Consider the following 18,909-nt stretch of genomic DNA (forward strand, 5'->3'; position numbering starts at 1 on the left):
GGGGTGTTATGTGAAGCATGGTGGAGGGGGTGTTATGTGAAACATGGTGGAGGGGGTGTTATGTGAAGCATGGTGGAGGGGGTGTTATGTGAAACATGGTGGAGCAGGTGTTATGTGAAGCATGGTGGAGGGGGTGTTATGTGAAACATGGTGGAGGGGGTGTTATGTGAAGCATGGTGGATGGAGTGTTATGTGAAACATGGTGGAGGGGGTGTTATGTGAAACATGGTGGAGGGGGTGTTATGTGAAACATGGTGGAGGGGGTGTTATGTGAAGCATGGTGGAGGGGGTGTTATGTGAAACATGGTGGAGGGGGTGTTATGTGAAACATGGTGAAGGGGGTGTTATGTGAAACATGGTGGAGGGGTTGTTATGTGAAGCATAGTGGAGGGGGTGTTATGTGAAGCATGGTGGAGGGGGTGTTATGTGAAACATGGTGGAGGGGGTGTTATGTGAAGCATGGTGGATGGGGTGTTATGTGAAACATGGTGGAGGGGGTGTTATGTGAAACATGGTGGAGGGGGTGTTATGTGAAGCATGGTGCAGGGGGTGTTATGTGAAACATGGTGGAGGGGGTGTTATGTGAAACATGGTGAAGGGGGTGTTATGTGAAACATGGTGGAGGGGGTGTTATGTGAAGCATGGTGGAGGGGGTGTTATGTGAAACATGGTGGAGGGGTTGTTATGTGAAACATGGTGGAGGGGGTGTTATGTGAAACATGGTGAAGGGGGTGTTATGTGAAACATGGTGGAAGGGGTGTTATGTGAAGCATGGTGGAGGGGGTGTTATGTGAAACATGGTGGAGGGGGTGTTATGTGAAACATGGTGCAGGGGGTGTTATGTGAAACATGGTGGAGGGGGTGTTATGTGAAACATGGTGAAGGGGGTGTTATGTGAAACATGGTGGAGGGGGTGTTATGTGAAGCATGGTGGAGGGGGTGTTATGTGAAACATGGTGGAGGGGGTGTTATGTGAAACATGGTGGAGGGGGTGTTATGTGAAGCATGGTGGAGGGGGTGGTATGTGAAACATGGTGGATGGGGTGTTATGTGAAACATGGTGGAGGGGGTGTTATGTGAAACATGGTGAAGGGGGTGTTATGTGAAGCATGGTGGAGGGGGTGTTATGTGAAACATGGTGGAGGGGGTGTTATGTGAAACATGGTGGAGGGGGTGTTTTGTGAAACATGGTGGATGGGGTGTTATGTGAAACATGGTGGAGGGGGTGTTATGTGAAACATGGTGGAGGGGGTGTTATGTGAAACATGGTGAAGGGGGTGTTATGTGAAGCATGGTGGAGGGGGTGTTATGTGAAGCATGGTGGATGGGGTGTTATGTGAAACATGGTGGAGGGGGTGTTATGTGAAACATGGTGGAGGGGGTGTTATGTGAAACATGGTGGAGGGGGTGTTATGTGAAACATGGTGAAGGGGGTGTTATGTGAAGCATGGTGGAGGGGGTGTTATGTGAAACATGGTGGATGGGGTGTTATGTGAAACATGGTGGAGGGGGTGTTTTGTGAAACATGGTGGATGGGGTGTTATGTGAAACATGGTGGAGGGGGTGTTATGTGAAACATGGTGGAGGGGGTGTTATGTGAAACATGGTGAAGGGGGTGTTATGTGAAGCATGGTGGAGGGGGTGTTATGTGAAGCATGGTGGATGGGGTGTTATGTGAAACATGGTGGAGGGGGTGTTATGTGAAACATGGTGGAGGGGGTGTTATGTGAAACATGGTGGAGGGGGTGTTATGTGAAACACGGTGGAGGGGGTGTTATGTGAAGCATGGTGGAGGGGGTGTTATGTGAAGCATGGTGGATGGGGTGTTATGTGAAACATGGTGGAGGGGGTGTTATGTGAAACATGGTGGAGGGGGTGTTATGTGAAACATGGTGGAGGGGGTGTTATGTGAAACACGGTGGAGGGGGTGTTATGTGAAGCACGGTGGAGGGGGTGTTATGTGAAGCACGGTGGAGCAGGTGTTATGTGAAGCATGGTGGAGGGGGTGTTATGTGAAACATGGTGGAGGGGGTATTATGTGAAACATGGTGGAGGGGGTGTTATGTGAAGCATGGTGGAGGGGGTGTTATGTGAAACATGGTGGAGGGGGTATTATGTGAAACATGGTGGAGGGGGTGTTATGTGAAACATGGTGGGGGGGGTGTTATGTGAAACATGGTGGAGGAGGTGTTATGTGAAACATGGTGAAGGGGGTGTTATGTGAAACATGGTGAAGGGGGTGTTATGTGAAGCATTGTGGAGGGGGTGTTATGTGAAACATGGTGGATGGGGTGTTATGTGAAACATGGTGGAGGGGGTGTTATGTGAAACATGGTGGAGGGGGTGGTATGTGAAACATGGTGGAGGGGGTGCTATGTGAAACATGGTGGAGGGGGTGCTATGTGAAGCATGGTGGAGGGGGGGTTATGTGAAACATGGTGGAGGGGGTGCTATGTGAAGCATGGTGGAGGGGGTGTTATGGCTTGGGCTTGTATGGCTGCCACTGGAACTAGCTCACTTGTGTTGATAGATGATCAACTGCGGGTCACTGCTTAGGGCAGCAGCAGGATTAATGTATTCAGAAACACATTAATTGATTCCAAAGGATTTGCAACAAAATATTGAACATGATATTTCAGTTTGTATTCATTAGTCAAATTACTTTTAGTCCCTTAAAATTGTTGGGGTGTAAAATGGATGTCCACAATATGGATGTAAAAACACTCAAATTAAAGCTATTAGTCTGTACTTTAACCACATCGCTATAAGCATTATATCTAAATGAACCAAAACTCATGAAGCAGCAAACCAAAATGTTAAATGTTAGAGAGACAGGAAGATTAATACAAACCTACACAAGAAACAGACGTGAGAGGTCTACAGATGAGTGAAATAAATATAATATATGAAAATAATAATAATGTAGGGAGCAGTGAACAGGGGGAGCATGCAGAAGGAAGGCATTCCAGCAGGGGGCAGCAGAGAGCTGTACCTCAGTCGTCCTGTTGACCATCATCTGTAGAGAATAGCAGGAAGGAGGGGAACATGCAGTTACTCTACTGCACAGCATACTGCTACTACTACATTATACAAATACTACTGCATCATACCATTACACATAATACTGTTACTACTGCATCATACCATTACACATCATACTGTTACTACTGCATCATACCATTACACATCATACTGTTACTACTGCATCATACCTGCATCATACCATTACACATAATACTGTTACTACTGCATCATACCATTACACATAATACTGTTACTACTGCATCATACCTGCATCATACCATTACACATCATACTGTTACTACTGCATCATACCATTACACATAATACTGTTACTACTGCATCATACCATTACACATAATACTGTTACTACTGCATCATACCATTACACATAATACTGTTACTACTGTATCATACCTGCATCATACCATTACACATAATACTGTTACTACTGCATCATACCATTACACATAATACTGTTACTACTGCATCATACCATTACACATAATACTGTTACTACTGCATCATACCTGCATCATACCATTACACATAATACTGTTACTACTGCATCATACCTGCATCATACCATTACACATCATACTGTTACTACTGCATCATACCATTACACATCATACTGTTACTACTGCATCATACCATTACAGATCATACTGTTACTACTGCATCATACCTGCATCATACCATTACACATCATACTGTTACTACTGCATCATACCATTACACATAATACTGTTACTACTGCATCATACCTGCATCATACCATTACACATCATACTGTTACGACTGCATCATACCATTACACATAATACTGTTACTACTGCATCATACCTGCATCATACCATTACACATCATACTGTTACCAATGCACCATACTATTAAACCCACACAGACTGACACACACATACACAGGCCATTGGCTGTAGTTCTGTCAGACGGAAAGACGGACAGACAGACAGACCAACAGACAGAAAGACGGACAAACTGACAGACGAACGGATGGACAGACGGATTGACCTTGGACTGGACGTCAGCGTTGTGGTCATTTTGCAGCAGCAGGGCAGCAGCTCTGATGTCGTCCTTGCGGGCTGCGATGTGCAGGGCTGGCAGACGCACTTTGCCCTTGGTGTCCTTCTCCAGCAGCAGGGACACCACCTGGTTATGCCCCTGCTGCAGCGCGATGGCCAGGGGCGTGAAGCCATCCTGCAGAGAGAACCAGCACCATTACTAACCGTAATCCCTAACCCCTAACCATAACCCCTAACCCTTAACCTATAACCCCTAACCCTTAGCCCCTAACCAGCACCATTACTAACCGTAATCCCTAACCTAAAACCCTAACCCCTAACACTTAACCTATAACCCCTAACCAGCATCATTACTAACCGTAACCCCTAACCTATAACCCAAACTCCTAACCCCTAACCCCTAACCCTTAACCTATAACCCCTAACCCCTAACCAGCATCATTACTAACCGTAACCCCTAACCTATAACCCAAACTCCTAACCCTTAACCTATAACCTATAACCCCTAACCCCTAACCAGCATCATTACTAACCGTGACCCCTAACCTATAACCCAAACTCCTAACCAGCACCATAACTAACCCTAAGAGAGTCGACCCAGGCGATTTTTCCGCCATGCAGTACAGGGTCTTTTCCAATTCCTGGTTCAAGCGCTCTGTCTGCTCATTGGTCTGGGAGTGGAAGCCTGAAGAGAGTTGGGCTTTGGCGCCAATGAGCATAAAGAACACCTTCCAAAACTGACTGGAGAACTGAGGGCTTCGTTCGGTGGTACGAAGGGGGGCACGCCGTGCAGGCAGAACACATGCAGGAGTTCAGTGGTTTCTTTGGTACATGGTTGGCATTTATACTCACCAAGCACTTTCGCACACACTAATCTCTAGAGTGTGACCATATCAGGTTTCACAGACGGCTAACCAGCTAAGGTTAACCAGAAGCGGTGGCCTGGAGGGCCCCAGGATGACAGGCGAGACGAGTGGGAAAACTCCAAGACTTGCGGTCAATAATAGTAAGTAAGCCTAATTGCCAAATTAAATATTTACATTGACATTTTGCAGTGTAACCTCACAGTTACAGAAATCTGTAGTTAAATCCCTGTAGTTTACATCCAGACACGCTGGTCGAGTGTGTGTAATTTTTGTATAGGTTAAAATGATCATTCTTCATGTTTTCATCCCTCTTCCCTATTGCTTCTACCTGATAGACTTGATTGGCATGAAATATGTAAATATGCTGCAGTAAAGCATTTTGTTACACACTGGATTATGTGCTCAAAATTCTGTGGTCACGCAATATTTGCCTGATATAATATGATAACACTGGGTCTATTTTACCATATGCGATTGGTCAAATGATTTTACTTTCATGCCAATACAGGTCTCTGTAAAATTTGATATATTTTTTTATGTAAAGGTAAACTTGCATTGTATATGATATATAGAGGTAATACCCGTGGTGATCGCTAGAGGGCCTAGGATCATTGGTAACACCTGTTCCTCGTTTGCACCAGGGGAATTGCCTCCCAGCAGAGTATTTAAGGCCAGTTCTGACTGGTCTTCAGTGCTTCTGTGTTACCGTTCACCCTAGCACAAAGCTGGTAAATGCACAAGGTAGACTCTGTGTTCATACGAGTCAGGTACTGTGCAGGTGTGTGTGTCTAAGCCTTACAATTAAAAGAAAAAAGGTAAGGAAGGCGCTCGGTTTAGTTGTTGGGTTCACCGACGCCTTCCCTAAGGGTTTTCATTTTTGTTTTGGGCTCGTGTGAGCCAGTGGTAGAGGGACGTTGTCCCCGGTATATGTATTTTAGTTTGTGTTTTGCCTGAGCTGCACCTCATGGGTTTTTTGTTTCATGCCTTGCGTTCTTTTGCTAGGTTGTACTTTTATTTCTGAACTCCCCGTTTATCTGTATCTGTGCTCGCCTTTAAGCACAAATAGTGATTTGATTATTCGCCCTGTTTTGTGAGGGTTGTTTTATTTTTCTTCAGCTGTTTTGGGCTTGTTTTCTGTTTCCTTGTTAAGAATCGCCTTCGGGTTAGTTTTTGTTCCTCCCTTTCTTCTGGGAGTAGATATTCCGTTCCTGAATATCCCTGTAAACCAACCCCAGCATTCAGGGGCGAACCCCAGCATTCAGGGGCGAACCCTAGCGCGTTCACTCAGTAGGGGTCTTCTTGTCGCTCCTGGCTCTCCACTCTACCCCCACCTTATAGCATGTTATATGGCGCAGGACAATCGTGGAGGTGAGATTAACGTGTCCATTTTTCGCTGAATTTTATGCATAAATAGCCTAATGATAATGTACTGCTTTATTTATTTTTATGATACCACATAGTGGAAAGCGTTCAGTTTGCCGGTAGTTTGAATTTGCATGTGAACGAATAAACACGGATGAAGAAACGCCATAGACTAAACCATAAGTGAACTAACAGCTACATATTTGACAATTATAGTACTGTAGCATTGAATTCCCTTTGGTGTTTGCATTCTTAACCCTCGGAGATGTCTGCAGATTGCGGATTGAATGTAAACAGCGTATTGTAACATTTTGTGCAACATTTGTCCAATGATGTATTGCTTTGTTTTTTTTTTACGTAGATACAGCATAGTGGAAAGCTACATTAATTTGCTGGTAGTTTGAATTCGCCTGTCAACGAATAAACACGGATCTTCTGTGAACCTTAAGAAACGACATAACATTACAATAAGCCATAAGTCAACCAACAGCTACAGAGATTCTTTGATAATTCTAATGCTGTAGCATTCAATTCCCTGTGGTGTTTACATTTTAAACCCCCTGAAATAGCCAGATTGTTTGCTCGAACTGCTGAAGCTTATAGTCGATTGCTAGTTTAGAATAGTTTAGAACTGCAATAATACGCCTGGTGGTGAACGTGCATTTATTTTAAACTGACCTTACTATTTCTGCTTCAGAAAAAAAAAAAGTTTATCTGTTAGCAGTGTTTTGTAAAGGTTTACAAATCATTTTTAGTTAACCAGTTAAACATTTAGCCGTTCACACCCCTAGCTGACATAATGACCAGGATCGGCACAGTACAGGCAGAGGCACTCAGACAGACACGGCAAGTCATACTGACCTACTTAATAGTGTTTAACGGATATATAACATAAAAAGTGAGTACGTGTTGTTTCATAATTAAAACATTGTCTACCTGAGTGATATCATTCACCGTAACCGAACTGGGGCGGGGCATGCGCTGCTTTTCGTGAGTTGTTGTATTCGGAATGTCGCAACGTTCAGAATGTGGCAAGACGCAACGTTGATTGGTTGAGACAAAACCATTTTGGGGGGTGGGGGAGGTTGGCGAGCGGAGTATTTTTTTAATTGATATGGTGTATTTTTTTGTGTATACTACTCTACCTTTCCCTCTTTATATTTGATAGAATTTCAATAACAAATAAAGAAAAAATAAAATACAATTAACACCAGGCAAAAAATTGCACTTTTTGGGCAAATATCAGCTAAGACATTCTGAGTATTGAATATGTCCTCATAAAGCAGTGCTCCTTTGTTATTCTTAATGCAGTTAACCTCCTATTCAACCCTCCTATTCCTACTAGAGTATGGAAAGGCACACTTATGATTACATTTAGCATCTTCTGCAATTTGCCTTTCACGCATTAATCATTATTCAGCCTTATTACGCTCTTATTACTCTCCTTTTTATATTAAAAAATATATTTTTTTTATTTGTGTATTCTTTTTTTGCAAACTCTTTCATATAGCTTTGCTTTAGTGTTAAACAGTCATACACACACTCTCTGTAGCAGTGCTCTCTCTCTCACAAACACACAGCCACACACACACACACATACACACACACACACAGAAACACACACACACACACACATACACACACATCTCTGTAGCAGTGCTCTAGACACTCTCACACACAGACAGACACACACACACACATGCACACATACACACATACACACACACACAGAAACACACACACACATACACACACACACACACACACACACACAGAAACACACACACACACACACATGCACACATACACACACACACACACACACAGAGAAACACACACACACACTCACACACACACATGCACACACATGCACACACATGCACACACATGCACACATACACACATGCACACATGCACACATGCACACATGCACACATACACACACACACACGCACACACGCACACACACACATACACACACACCTCTGTAGCAGTGCTCTAGACACTCTCTCACACACACACACACACATGCACACACACACACACACAAACACACATACACACACACGTCTGTAGCAGTGCTCTAGACACTCTCACACACACACACACACACACACACAGCGCACACACACACACACACACGTACAAACACACACAGAAACACACACACACACACACGTCTGTAGCAGTGCTCTAGACACTCTCTCACACACACACACACAGAAACACACACACACACACACACACACACACCTCTGTAGCAGTGCTCTGGTTGCCTCCGTTCTCCAGCAGGTAGTGCACCACATCCAGGTGGTTCTCCTGTGCAGCCATGTAAAGAGGAGTGAAGCCATTCTGCAGGAGAAACACCAATTCCACCATTACAGCTGAATTACAGCATTACACCTGAGAGAAATACACCATTACATAATTACACCACAGAGAATTACCCATAAGAGGGCCCTGTCCCTCACATTACATCACATTACATTAATGGTATTTGGCAGATGCTCTTATCCAGAGCGACGTACAGTTGATTAGAATAAGCAGGAGACAATCCTCCCCTGGAGCAATGTAGGGTTAAGGGCCTTGCTCAAGGGCCCAACGGCTGTGCGGATCTTATTGTGGCTACACTGGAGATCAAACCACCAACCTCAGTCATGTACCTTAACCACTACACTACAGGCCGCCTTACAGGGTGTTCCCATTGGCTTAACTGAGATTGAGTGTTCCCATTGGCTCAACTGAGATTGAGCACTCCCATTGGCTAACCTGAGATTGAGCACTCCCATTTGCTAACCTGAGATTGACTCCTCCCATTGGCTCAACTGAGATTGAGCACTCCCATTGGCTCACCTGAGATTGAGCACTCCCATTGGCTCACCTGAGATTGAGCGTTTACGTTGGCTCCGCGCTTCACCAGCAGTTTGGCGATGCCCTCTTGCCCCGCCAGAGCAGCGATATGGAGTGCAGTGTTCCCCTTCTGTGGGTCAGAGAACAGCACCGTAACCACAGAACAGGACCATAAACCCAGAACAGGACCATGACCACAGAACAGGACCATAAACCCAGAACAGGACCATAAACACAGAACAGGACCATAAACACAGAACAGGACCATAAACCCAGAACAGGACCATAAACACAGAACAGGACCATAAACACAGAACAGGACCATGACCACTGTGGCTTGAATTCAGTACCCGGAGCCGTCCTGTCGATGACCACTAGACCCGAAGAACAATTTTACTCTCATCAGTCCACAGAATATTATGCCATTTCTCTTTGGGCCAATCAATGTTCCTTGGCAAATATTAACCGATTCTGCACATGCCCTTTTTTTAACAATGGTGCTTTACGGGGGCTTCTTGTTGATAGCTTAGCTTCGATCCAACGTCTTCTGACTGTAACAGCACTCACAGGTAATTGTAGATCATCTTTGATCTTTCTGGAGCTGATGAATGGCTGAATCTTTGCCATTCTGACTATTCTTCGATTCGTTTTAACAGTAGCTGCTCGTTTTCTGGTTTTGGTTGCCATTTTAAAGCATTTGAGATCATTTTAGCAGAGCATCCGATAATATGCTGCACTTCATATTACGTTTCCCCTCTCCAATCAACTTTTTAATGAAATGATGTTGTTCCCCCGAACAATGTTTGGAATGGCCCATTTTACTTAGCAATTCAGAAGGAAATATATTGTATAACAATGTGTGAAACATTTGCTTCTCTTCTTCCTTAATAAAGGACAATTAACGATATCTGTTTTTTCACAGAATTAATGAATTCTCTAATTCTCCACACCCCACTTCAGCGTAAGCCCCACCCACTTTAGAGTGAGCTCCACCCATTCTTGTGCAAGTCATGCCCGCTTTAGTAGGAGCCCCACTGACTTCTGTGTGAGCAGCGCCTATATTAGTGTGAGCCTCAGCCACTGCACGGTAAGCCCTGCCCACACACCTTGGTGGCAGAGTCGACAGGCGTGGCTCTCTCCAGCAACTCCTCCACCAGCTCCACATGCCCCTCCTTCGCAGCGAGATGCAGAGCATTCAGCCCGTTCTGCAGAGCAGAGCACACAGCAGAGGAACTCCGTGTGAGGAACTCAGTGATACAAATAATATAACAAGCTTTATTTTTGTTGCACCTTCCATACATTATCTCAGCGAAACTCAGTGTGAGTCATTAGTGTTGAGTTTGTGAGTAGACAGTGTTGAATGTGAGTCAGCAGTGTTGAGTTTTTCAGTAAACAGTGTTGAATGTGAATCAGCAGCGTTGAGTTTGTGAGTAGACAGTGTTGAGTGTGAGTCAGCAGTGTTGAGTTTTTTAGTAAACAGTGTTGAATGTGAGTCAGCAGTGTTGAGTTTTTTAGTAAACAGTATTGAGTGTGAGTCAGCAGTGTTGAGTTTTTTAGTAAACAGTGTCAAGTATGAGTCAGCAGTGTTGAGTTTTTTAGTAAACAGTGTTGAATGTGAATCAGCAGCGTTGAGTTTGTGAGTAGACAGTGTTGAGTGTGAGTCAGCAGTGTTGAGTTTGTGAGTAGACAGTGTTGAGTGTGAGTCAGAAGTGTTGAGTTTTTTAGTAAACAGTATTGAATGTGAGTCAGCAGTGTTGAGTTTTTTAGTAAACAGTATTGAGTGTGAGTCAGCAGTGTTGAGTTTTTTAGTAAACAGTGTCGAGTGTGAGTCAGCAGTGTTGAGTGAGTCAGCAGTGTTGAGTTTGTGAGTAGACAGTGTTGAGTGTGAGTCAGCAGTGTTGCGTTTTTTAGTAAACAGTGTTGAGTGTGAGTCAGCAGTGTTGAGTTTGTGAGTAGACAGTGTTGAGTGTGAGTCAGCAGTGTTGAGTTTGTGAGTAGACAGTGTTGAGTGTGAGTCAGCAGTGTTGAGTTTGTGAGTAGACAGTGTTGAGTGTGAGTCAGCAGTGTTGAGTTTGTGAGTAGACAGTGTTGAGTGTGAGTCAGCAGTGTTGAGTTTGTGAGTAGACAGTGTTGAGTGTGAGTCAGCAGTGTTGAGTTTTTTAGTAAACAGTATTGAGTGTGAGTCAGCAGTGTTGAGTTTTTTAGTAAACAGTGTCGAGTGTGAGTCAGCAGTGTTGAGTGAGTCAGCAGTGTTGAGTTTGTGAGTAGACAGTCTTGAGTGTGAGTCAGCAGTGTTGAGTTTGTGAGTAGACAGTGTTGAGTGTGAGTCAGCAGTGTTGAGTTTGTGAGTAGACAGTGTTGAGTGTGAGTCAGCAGTGTTGAGTTTTTTAGTAAACAGTGTTGAGTGTGAGTCAACAGTGTTGGGTTTTTTAGTAAACAGTGTTGTGTGTGAGTCAGCAGTGTTGAGTTTGTGAGTAGACAGTGTTGAGTGTGAGTCAGCAGTGTTGAGTTTGTGAGTAGACAGTGTTGAGTGTAAGAAACCTTGGAGTGGTGATGGACAACAGGCTGTCCTTCTCCGAGAATATCGCTACGGTGACCCAGGCATGCAGGTTCTTCCTGTACAACATCCGGAGAATCCGACCCTTTCTCACCACCTACTCCACTCAGCTCCTTGTTCAAGCAATGGTCCTGTCCCACCTGGACTATTGCAATTCTCTGCTGGCTGGCCTTCCAGCATCTGCCATCAGACCCCTACAACTAATCCAGAATGCAGCAGCCCGTCTGGTATTCAATGTTCCCAGACATTCACATGTCACCCCCCTGCCCCCTGCAACCTCCATTGGCTGCCTGTTATGGCTCGCATCAAATTTAAAACTTTGGTGCTCGCATACCAGGCAGTTAAGGGCTCAGCCCCTGTATATATTCAATCCCTTATCAAGACATATACACCAACAAGACTCCTCCGTTCTGCCACTTTGTGCAGTTTGGCGCCTCCCCCTCGCCACACCTGCACTTCAAATTCACGACTGCTGTCTGTCCTGGTCCCACGGTGGTGGAATGACCTCCCGGTGGATGTCAGAACAGCAGTTCTCTGACCTCCTTCAAGCGCAGACTGAAGACTCATCTCTTCAGGCTACACCTTTGCCTCCCTAACTCACCACCATGATTAGCCTTATACTGTAATGGCACTTATGTATAGATTGTATAGATATTGTTACTTGTATAGATATTGTTGTTTTTTATTGGCTGTTGTATTGTTGTACTCAGGGTATTCTAGCTGACAACTGTGGTATGCTAGTTTGGAAGTTGATTGTACTCTTCAAGGGTTCTGATTATCTGTATGTTTACACTAGGACTCGGAACCGTACTGTCCTCTTAGGTCCTCTTCGCACTTGTACTTGTGTTTGATCTGCACTTCGTTGTACGTCGCTCTGGATAAGAGCGTCTGCTAAATGCCATGTAATGTAAAGCAGCTCTCTCTGAGTGAGGTAATCTCTGGCAGGGAGCCAATTCTTGCATCATTTTACCATGCAGTGCCAGTCCATTCTGCAGAAACCCTTTACTGTAATACATAGTATTAAGCAATGATCTTAAAATGAGAGATGTGAAAGCAATCAAGTGTTTGTGTGTGTCTGCATGCATGAGTAACATAAAACAATTACCTAAACCTCTTAATCTAGTTAGGTAGCAGAATTAGAAACTGAGGACATGTTGAGAATGCACACCCCGGTAGGTCTGGATAGGGACTCAGAGATGTGCTGGGCTCTTACCTGGTTACAGGTGTTGATGTCCACGCCCCCTTTCAGACATTCCAGCACCTTCTCCAGGTTCCCAGCCCGAGCCGCCCTCAGGAAGCTGGTGTTACTGTCCGACTGAGAGAGAGAGAGACATTAACACTACACTGTGAGAGAGAGAGACATTAACAGTGCACTGAGAGAGAGAGAGAGAGAGAGAGAGAGAGAGCGAGAGACATTAACACTGCACTGAGAGACAGAGAGAGAGAGAGAGAGAGAGAGAGAGAGAGAGAGAGAGAGAGAGAGAGTGAATTCACTGAAAGAAAAGGCTTGCAGAAAAGGCCTGCAGAAAAGGCCTGCAATCAGAAAAGAATTCTTCGAGATTGACATTCCAATCAGAATCTGGTCAAAAATATTTGGAAGTGAAGTATGGGGTCCACTCAGTCAACAGGACTACATTAGATAGGAGAAGCATCCAATTGAAGCCCTACATGCAGAATTCTGCAGAACAATTTTAAACATCCAACAAAAAACACCAAACAATGCATCCATCCATCCATCCATTATCTGAACCCGCTTATCCTGAACAGGGTCGCAGGGGGGCAGGAGCCTATCCCAGCATACATTGGGCGAAAGGCAGGAATACACCCTGGACAGGTCGTCTATCTCAGGGCACACACACCATTCACTCACACACTCATACCTACGGGCAATTTAGACTCTCCAATCGGCCTAACCGGCACGTTTTTGGACTGTGGGAGGAAACCGGAGTACCCGGAGGAAACCCACGCAGACACGGGGAGAACACGCAAACTCCGCACAGAAGCTTAGGCTTCTCTTATTTCCATAAATATTCAGACCCTTTGCTGTGGTCAGTAGGCTACATCCAGTCTATCGACCAAAAGCGCCAACAGCATTAGTAATCTGTCCTTCAAAGGGGAATTTGGAGGTGCCTTCCCAGCACGCGATTCAGATGCACTTGGAAGGCAGGAAGACGTCAGAGTCACGTGATTATGTACTGTGTAATTACAAGTGATTTAGCTGGATAGCTCACAGAAGCTTAGACATATTAAATACTTTATTTCAGTGCGCTAAGTAATTACAATTTTGATGAAAAAATATAACTAAAACAAAATATGGAGCTTGCTGTGTACTTGCACTTGTGGGCGTTGTTTTCAGCCCCCAGTAATCTGACGGAAGTAAGAAGCATAAAGTTCATCACAAAGGATTATGGGATATCATGCCCGGTTAAGGGTGCATTCAAAATACGTCAAATGAAGGTACCTTAGAAAGCCTAATTTTTTACACACTTCTGCCTCAATAGTAACTAAGGCCACATTTAAGTGAGGGTCAGGCCAGGACTGAATCAGAGGCCAGGACTGAATCAGAGGCCAGGACTGAATCAGAGGCCAGGACTGAATCAGAGGCCAGGACTGAATCAGAGGCTCCTCATCTCAGCTGTCTGAGCAGCCATTTCACTGAAAATGGATCTTGGAGAAAAGTTATCACCAAATGACAAACATGGTGGTTTTGCCCATACCCATTACATACAGTGTCTGCCATTTGAACAAGGGATTCATTTTAAACTGGAACATTAATAAAATAAGCCACAGATAAGATTGGTTAGATTACTAGAAAATGGAGCTCTTCAATAATTATTTGATCAACTATCTGAGGTGATTGAATTGGACCATTTTTACTGAACTTTTTTGGAGTTAAAATATTTGCTTACAGTAGAGGAGGACAGCTGAATATCATCAGGAAATTCTGGTATGCATGTAATAATGAGAGATACCCTTGTGTCAAAGATTATCTCGCTTGCATTGCATCAGCTGCATGGTTTTTAAATAGACCACCACATTACTGCCAGGCTTCAGGTCATCCAAAAAATCAATTCTCATTGTGACTGGTGATCTGTGATCATCGTTATGCACTACTGAGCTTGTTATGTTCATCTCAGGGAATAGCATCTCCCTGCTAACATCATGGGCAGCCAAACTATAGCAAGGAGCATTTAGCCTTCCTCAAGTACATTATTATCCATTACAGCTCATGGGCACTCTAATGTCCTCTCAGTCAGGATAGACAGAACACTGTGTGCAGATCATCCATCACATGCAAAACCAGTACAATACAGAGACCCCATGGTCTGCATATGCCTGTATATATACCTGTATATACCAACAGTGTAGTCAGAGTATACCTACAGTGCAGTCAGAGCATCAAAGCAGTAATATCATTGTATTACACCAGAATAGTAAGAGTATTATTGCAGTGGTGTAAATGCATTGTCATCTAGCCTGGCTCAGTAACTGAAGTCTCTTACCTGCACTGTGAGCTTCCGCCCTGTAGCACAGTCACCAGGGAAACAGTCCTGCCCTGTAGTGCAGTCGCTATGGTAACAGTCCTGCCCTGTAGTGCAGTTGCCATGATAACAGTCCTGCCTTGTAGAAACGTAGTCACCCAGGTAACAGTAGCCTAGGGAACGGTCCAGGCTAGGGTCACTCCCGACTGTTTTCACACCCTTTTCCAGCCAACATGCCTCACACACGGCTGTGTTGCCCATAGCAACACTGAGCGGATCAGGCACTGTGCCAAAAGGCAGGCAGAGAAGGCTCCGCCCCTAACCACCCCCCCCCCCCCCCCCCCCAGTCCAGCAGAGGGCAGTGTCTCATCAAGGCCTCAGAGGAATACCATACACAGGCCATATCACAGGTCAGACTCTGTCATCACCTCTGTGTGTGCGTATGTGAGTGTGTGTGTACGTGTGTGTGAGTTTATGTGAGTGTATGTGTGAGAGACAGAGTGTGTGTGTGTAATAGTGTTTGTGTTTATGTGAGTGTAGGAGTGTGTGTGAGAGTGTGTGTCTGTGTGTTTGTGTGTGAGGGTGTGTGTATTTGTGTGTGAGTGTGCATTTGTGTGAGTGTGATTGTGTGTGTTTGTGTTTGTGTGAGTGTGATTGTGTGTTTGTGAGAGTGTGTGTGTTTGTGTGTGAGAGTGAGTGTGTGTGTGTGTGTGTTTATCTGTGAGTGTGTGTCTTTGTGAGAGAGCATGTTTGTGTATGTTTGTGTACGTGTGTGAGTGTGTGTGTATTTGTGTGTGAGTGTGAGTGGGCATTTGTGTTTGTGTGCATGTGTGGGTTTGTGTGAGTGTGATTGCGTGAGTGTGTTTATGTGTGTGTGTGTGTGTGTGTGTGTGTGTGTGTGTGTGTGTGTGTGTGTGTGGGCATTTGTGTGTGTTCAGCGCTCTCTGGGTCTCTGGTTTGCCCACAGCTCTTGATATTGACTGAATTCTCAATAGACAGCTCAGTATATGGATCTGCAAATGTGGACTCAACTCTACAGCACAGACCCAGCAGCATACCATACAGTACAAATTCAGCAGCATACACAATAGCACTGATTCAGCACCATACTCTACCGCACTGACTCAGCAGCATACACAACAGCACTGACTCAGCAGCATACTCTACAGCACTGATTCAGCAGCATACACAACAGCACTGATTCAGCAGCATACACAACAGCACTGATTCAGCACCATACACAACAGCACTGACTCAGCAGCATACACAACAGCACTGACTCAGCAGCATACTCTACAGCACTGACTCAGCAGCATACACAACAGCACTGACTCAGCAGCATACATCAGGCTGACCCTCTCTTATGCAGGAGCTTCAGAAGAACAATTGAGTGAAATGAGGAAGTGAGAAACAGAGAGACGAGAAACGGACTGAGCAACAGAATGAATGTAGTGCATGAGGCTGTGCTGTGAGCCTGGGGAATGGGCAGGTGTGCTGGGCATGGAGCCTGGTGGAGCTCTCGGGAGAGGAGAGGATGGAAAAGGAAGACCAGGGCACTTTGTTCTCTACATCTGGGAGCATCACCTCATTTCCAGGCTTTCTGAAGTTCCCAGACACACTAACCAGCTCATTGAATCAAGCAGAATAACCAGCTCATTGAATCACACAGTAACCAGCTAACTGAATCACAGAGTAACCAGCTCACTGAAACACAGAGCTGCTTGTCTTTATATTTAAGTCCCGTTTCTCATTGAATCGGTGCTTGTTTGATGAATTCTCAATTTCACATTGTTTTATTTTGCACTTGTGCATTATGTGAGGTTCATGACTCACGGTTCTCATTTACCTGTTCTGGTGAGAGGGTGTGAGAGCTGAACATGCAGCGACCTCATTACCTTAGGGCAGTGAGGACAGTCTGTTATACTTTCACCTGCACATTTTGTTTTATGCACAAATGTCAGACACACAACGGTTGGAAGACTTTGAGACCCCATTAGCAGCTTCCTTCTGTCTTAGCCAATTGTTGGGGTTTTGAGTTTATTGCACCCTTGTACAGCACTAAGGCTCAAGACACCACTGTCTGAGAAGACATTCCTTTAGAGTCTTGCGCACCTCCGATGGTCTGGGAGTCTGTGGTGGCAGATCTCCATGGCAGATTGTGTATTTAGGTTTCTTTCACATAGGTGTCATGCACAAGATACTTATGCTCTTTGTTGCCCTCTTAGTGCAGGTTTGTTTCCATATATTGCATTAAGAGTTTGAAGTATTGAGTTTGAAGTTGTTGCTCCTAAATGGGAGTTTAACAAATCTCGGAATCTCGGCAGTCGGAATTCGATCCCCTGCACTGGGCGCACCTAATCCCCAATTTTTGTGGTGAGCTGGTTGGTGCCTTGCCGTTAGTGTGTGAGTGTGTGTGTGTGTGATAGGGTGAATGAGGGTCATCAATCGTAAAGCACTATATAAATGCAGTCCGTTTACCATTCACCATCTTCTGCACAGATTCACCTGACTGCCCTAACCCACCTTACATCCTTTCTCCTTTCAGATTTTCTCTGGGAATTATAGCTTCTGAAAAGACAACTGTCTTACCTATGATGCACATCTATACCTCACACACTCTCACACACTCTCACACTCTCACACACTCCCACACACTCCCACACTCACTCACTCACTCACTCACTCTCACTCTCACTCTCACTCTCACTCTCACTCACTCACACTCACTCACACTCACTCACACTCTCACACACTCTCACACACTCTCACACACGCACACACACACCTATGATGCACATCTATACCAAACTCACCTCACACATACTCACACACATACTCACACACACTCACACTTGCACATACACACACACTCGCACACACTCTCACGCACATACATCTATGATCTGGCATCGATATCAAACAAGAATTTTGTTGAAAATTCAGTTGTTGAACAGAATAAAGCTACTGTTGTCACCAGACCAACGGTGAAGTGCTGTGCCACAATCTGTCCCTAAATAGCACTATATAAAGACAGGGATGGACTGATTGATTGTTTGAGCAGGAACCTTCAGGGAGTGCAGGAGAATGCAGTTTATGCACATCAGCAGTGCAGAGGAGTGTTTTTAAGAGAGGGCAGCTAATGCTGATAATGGACTGATGGCTCGATCAGCTCAGCTATGTGAAGCAGTAATGGGTCAATAAGACATCATGCTTGCATTATTTATAGAAGCTGGTAAACAGGAAGTGTGCATTCTTCTCATGCACGTTGTTAAAGTGAAACTCTTGTGTAGGTTGTCTAATCCAGGAATGGCGATCTTCTCCACCAGGAGCATTTAAATGCCCTTTACAGAGCTGCACGTCCACTGTCTTCCAGCAGAGGGAGACAAATTAACTGTAGAGTTCTTCATAATGCAGGCACATGCACACGCACGCAATAGAAGTCCCTTGCAGTTGAAACTGACAATTAACTAAACATTAGAATCTGAAGGCAACTAAACTCCTTTAATGGATAAGGATTTTCTAAAAGATCTCTTCTATAAAATGTCACTGCAAAGGCACCATTACCTTCTGTCCAATATGCATTCTTACTAATATGTGAAAATAACAATAACAAATAACAAAAACAAACTAAAATAAATTGTAATTTATTCAGTTCGGTTTTACAGAGACGGTTCACAGAGATATACATGCCCATGAATGTGAGACTAAGCCAGGCCTCTACCACTGAG

At 44.6% G+C, this 18,909-nt stretch overlaps 1 protein-coding gene across 1 annotated transcript in view; it reads right to left on the reverse strand.

The window, feature by feature from the left end:
• Positions 1 to 18,909, reverse strand: part of LOC133130669 (ankyrin-2-like) — a 106,684-nt gene that overhangs the window by 76,627 nt on the left and 11,148 nt on the right. The window contains exons 3-8 of the mRNA XM_061245412.1: positions 12,913 to 13,014; positions 10,249 to 10,347; positions 9,174 to 9,272; positions 8,546 to 8,644; positions 4,054 to 4,239; positions 2,993 to 3,016 (exon numbers count right to left, since the gene is read on the reverse strand). Of these exons, the coding sequence (XP_061101396.1) occupies positions 2,993 to 3,016; positions 4,054 to 4,239; positions 8,546 to 8,644; positions 9,174 to 9,272; positions 10,249 to 10,347; positions 12,913 to 13,014 (609 nt within the window). The remainder of the gene's footprint in view (positions 1 to 2,992; positions 3,017 to 4,053; positions 4,240 to 8,545; positions 8,645 to 9,173; positions 9,273 to 10,248; positions 10,348 to 12,912; positions 13,015 to 18,909) is intronic.

The sequence above is a fragment of the Conger conger genome, chromosome 6 (assembly GCF_963514075.1).
Source record: "Conger conger chromosome 6, fConCon1.1, whole genome shotgun sequence".
Taxonomy (NCBI): domain Eukaryota; kingdom Metazoa; phylum Chordata; class Actinopteri; order Anguilliformes; family Congridae; genus Conger; species Conger conger.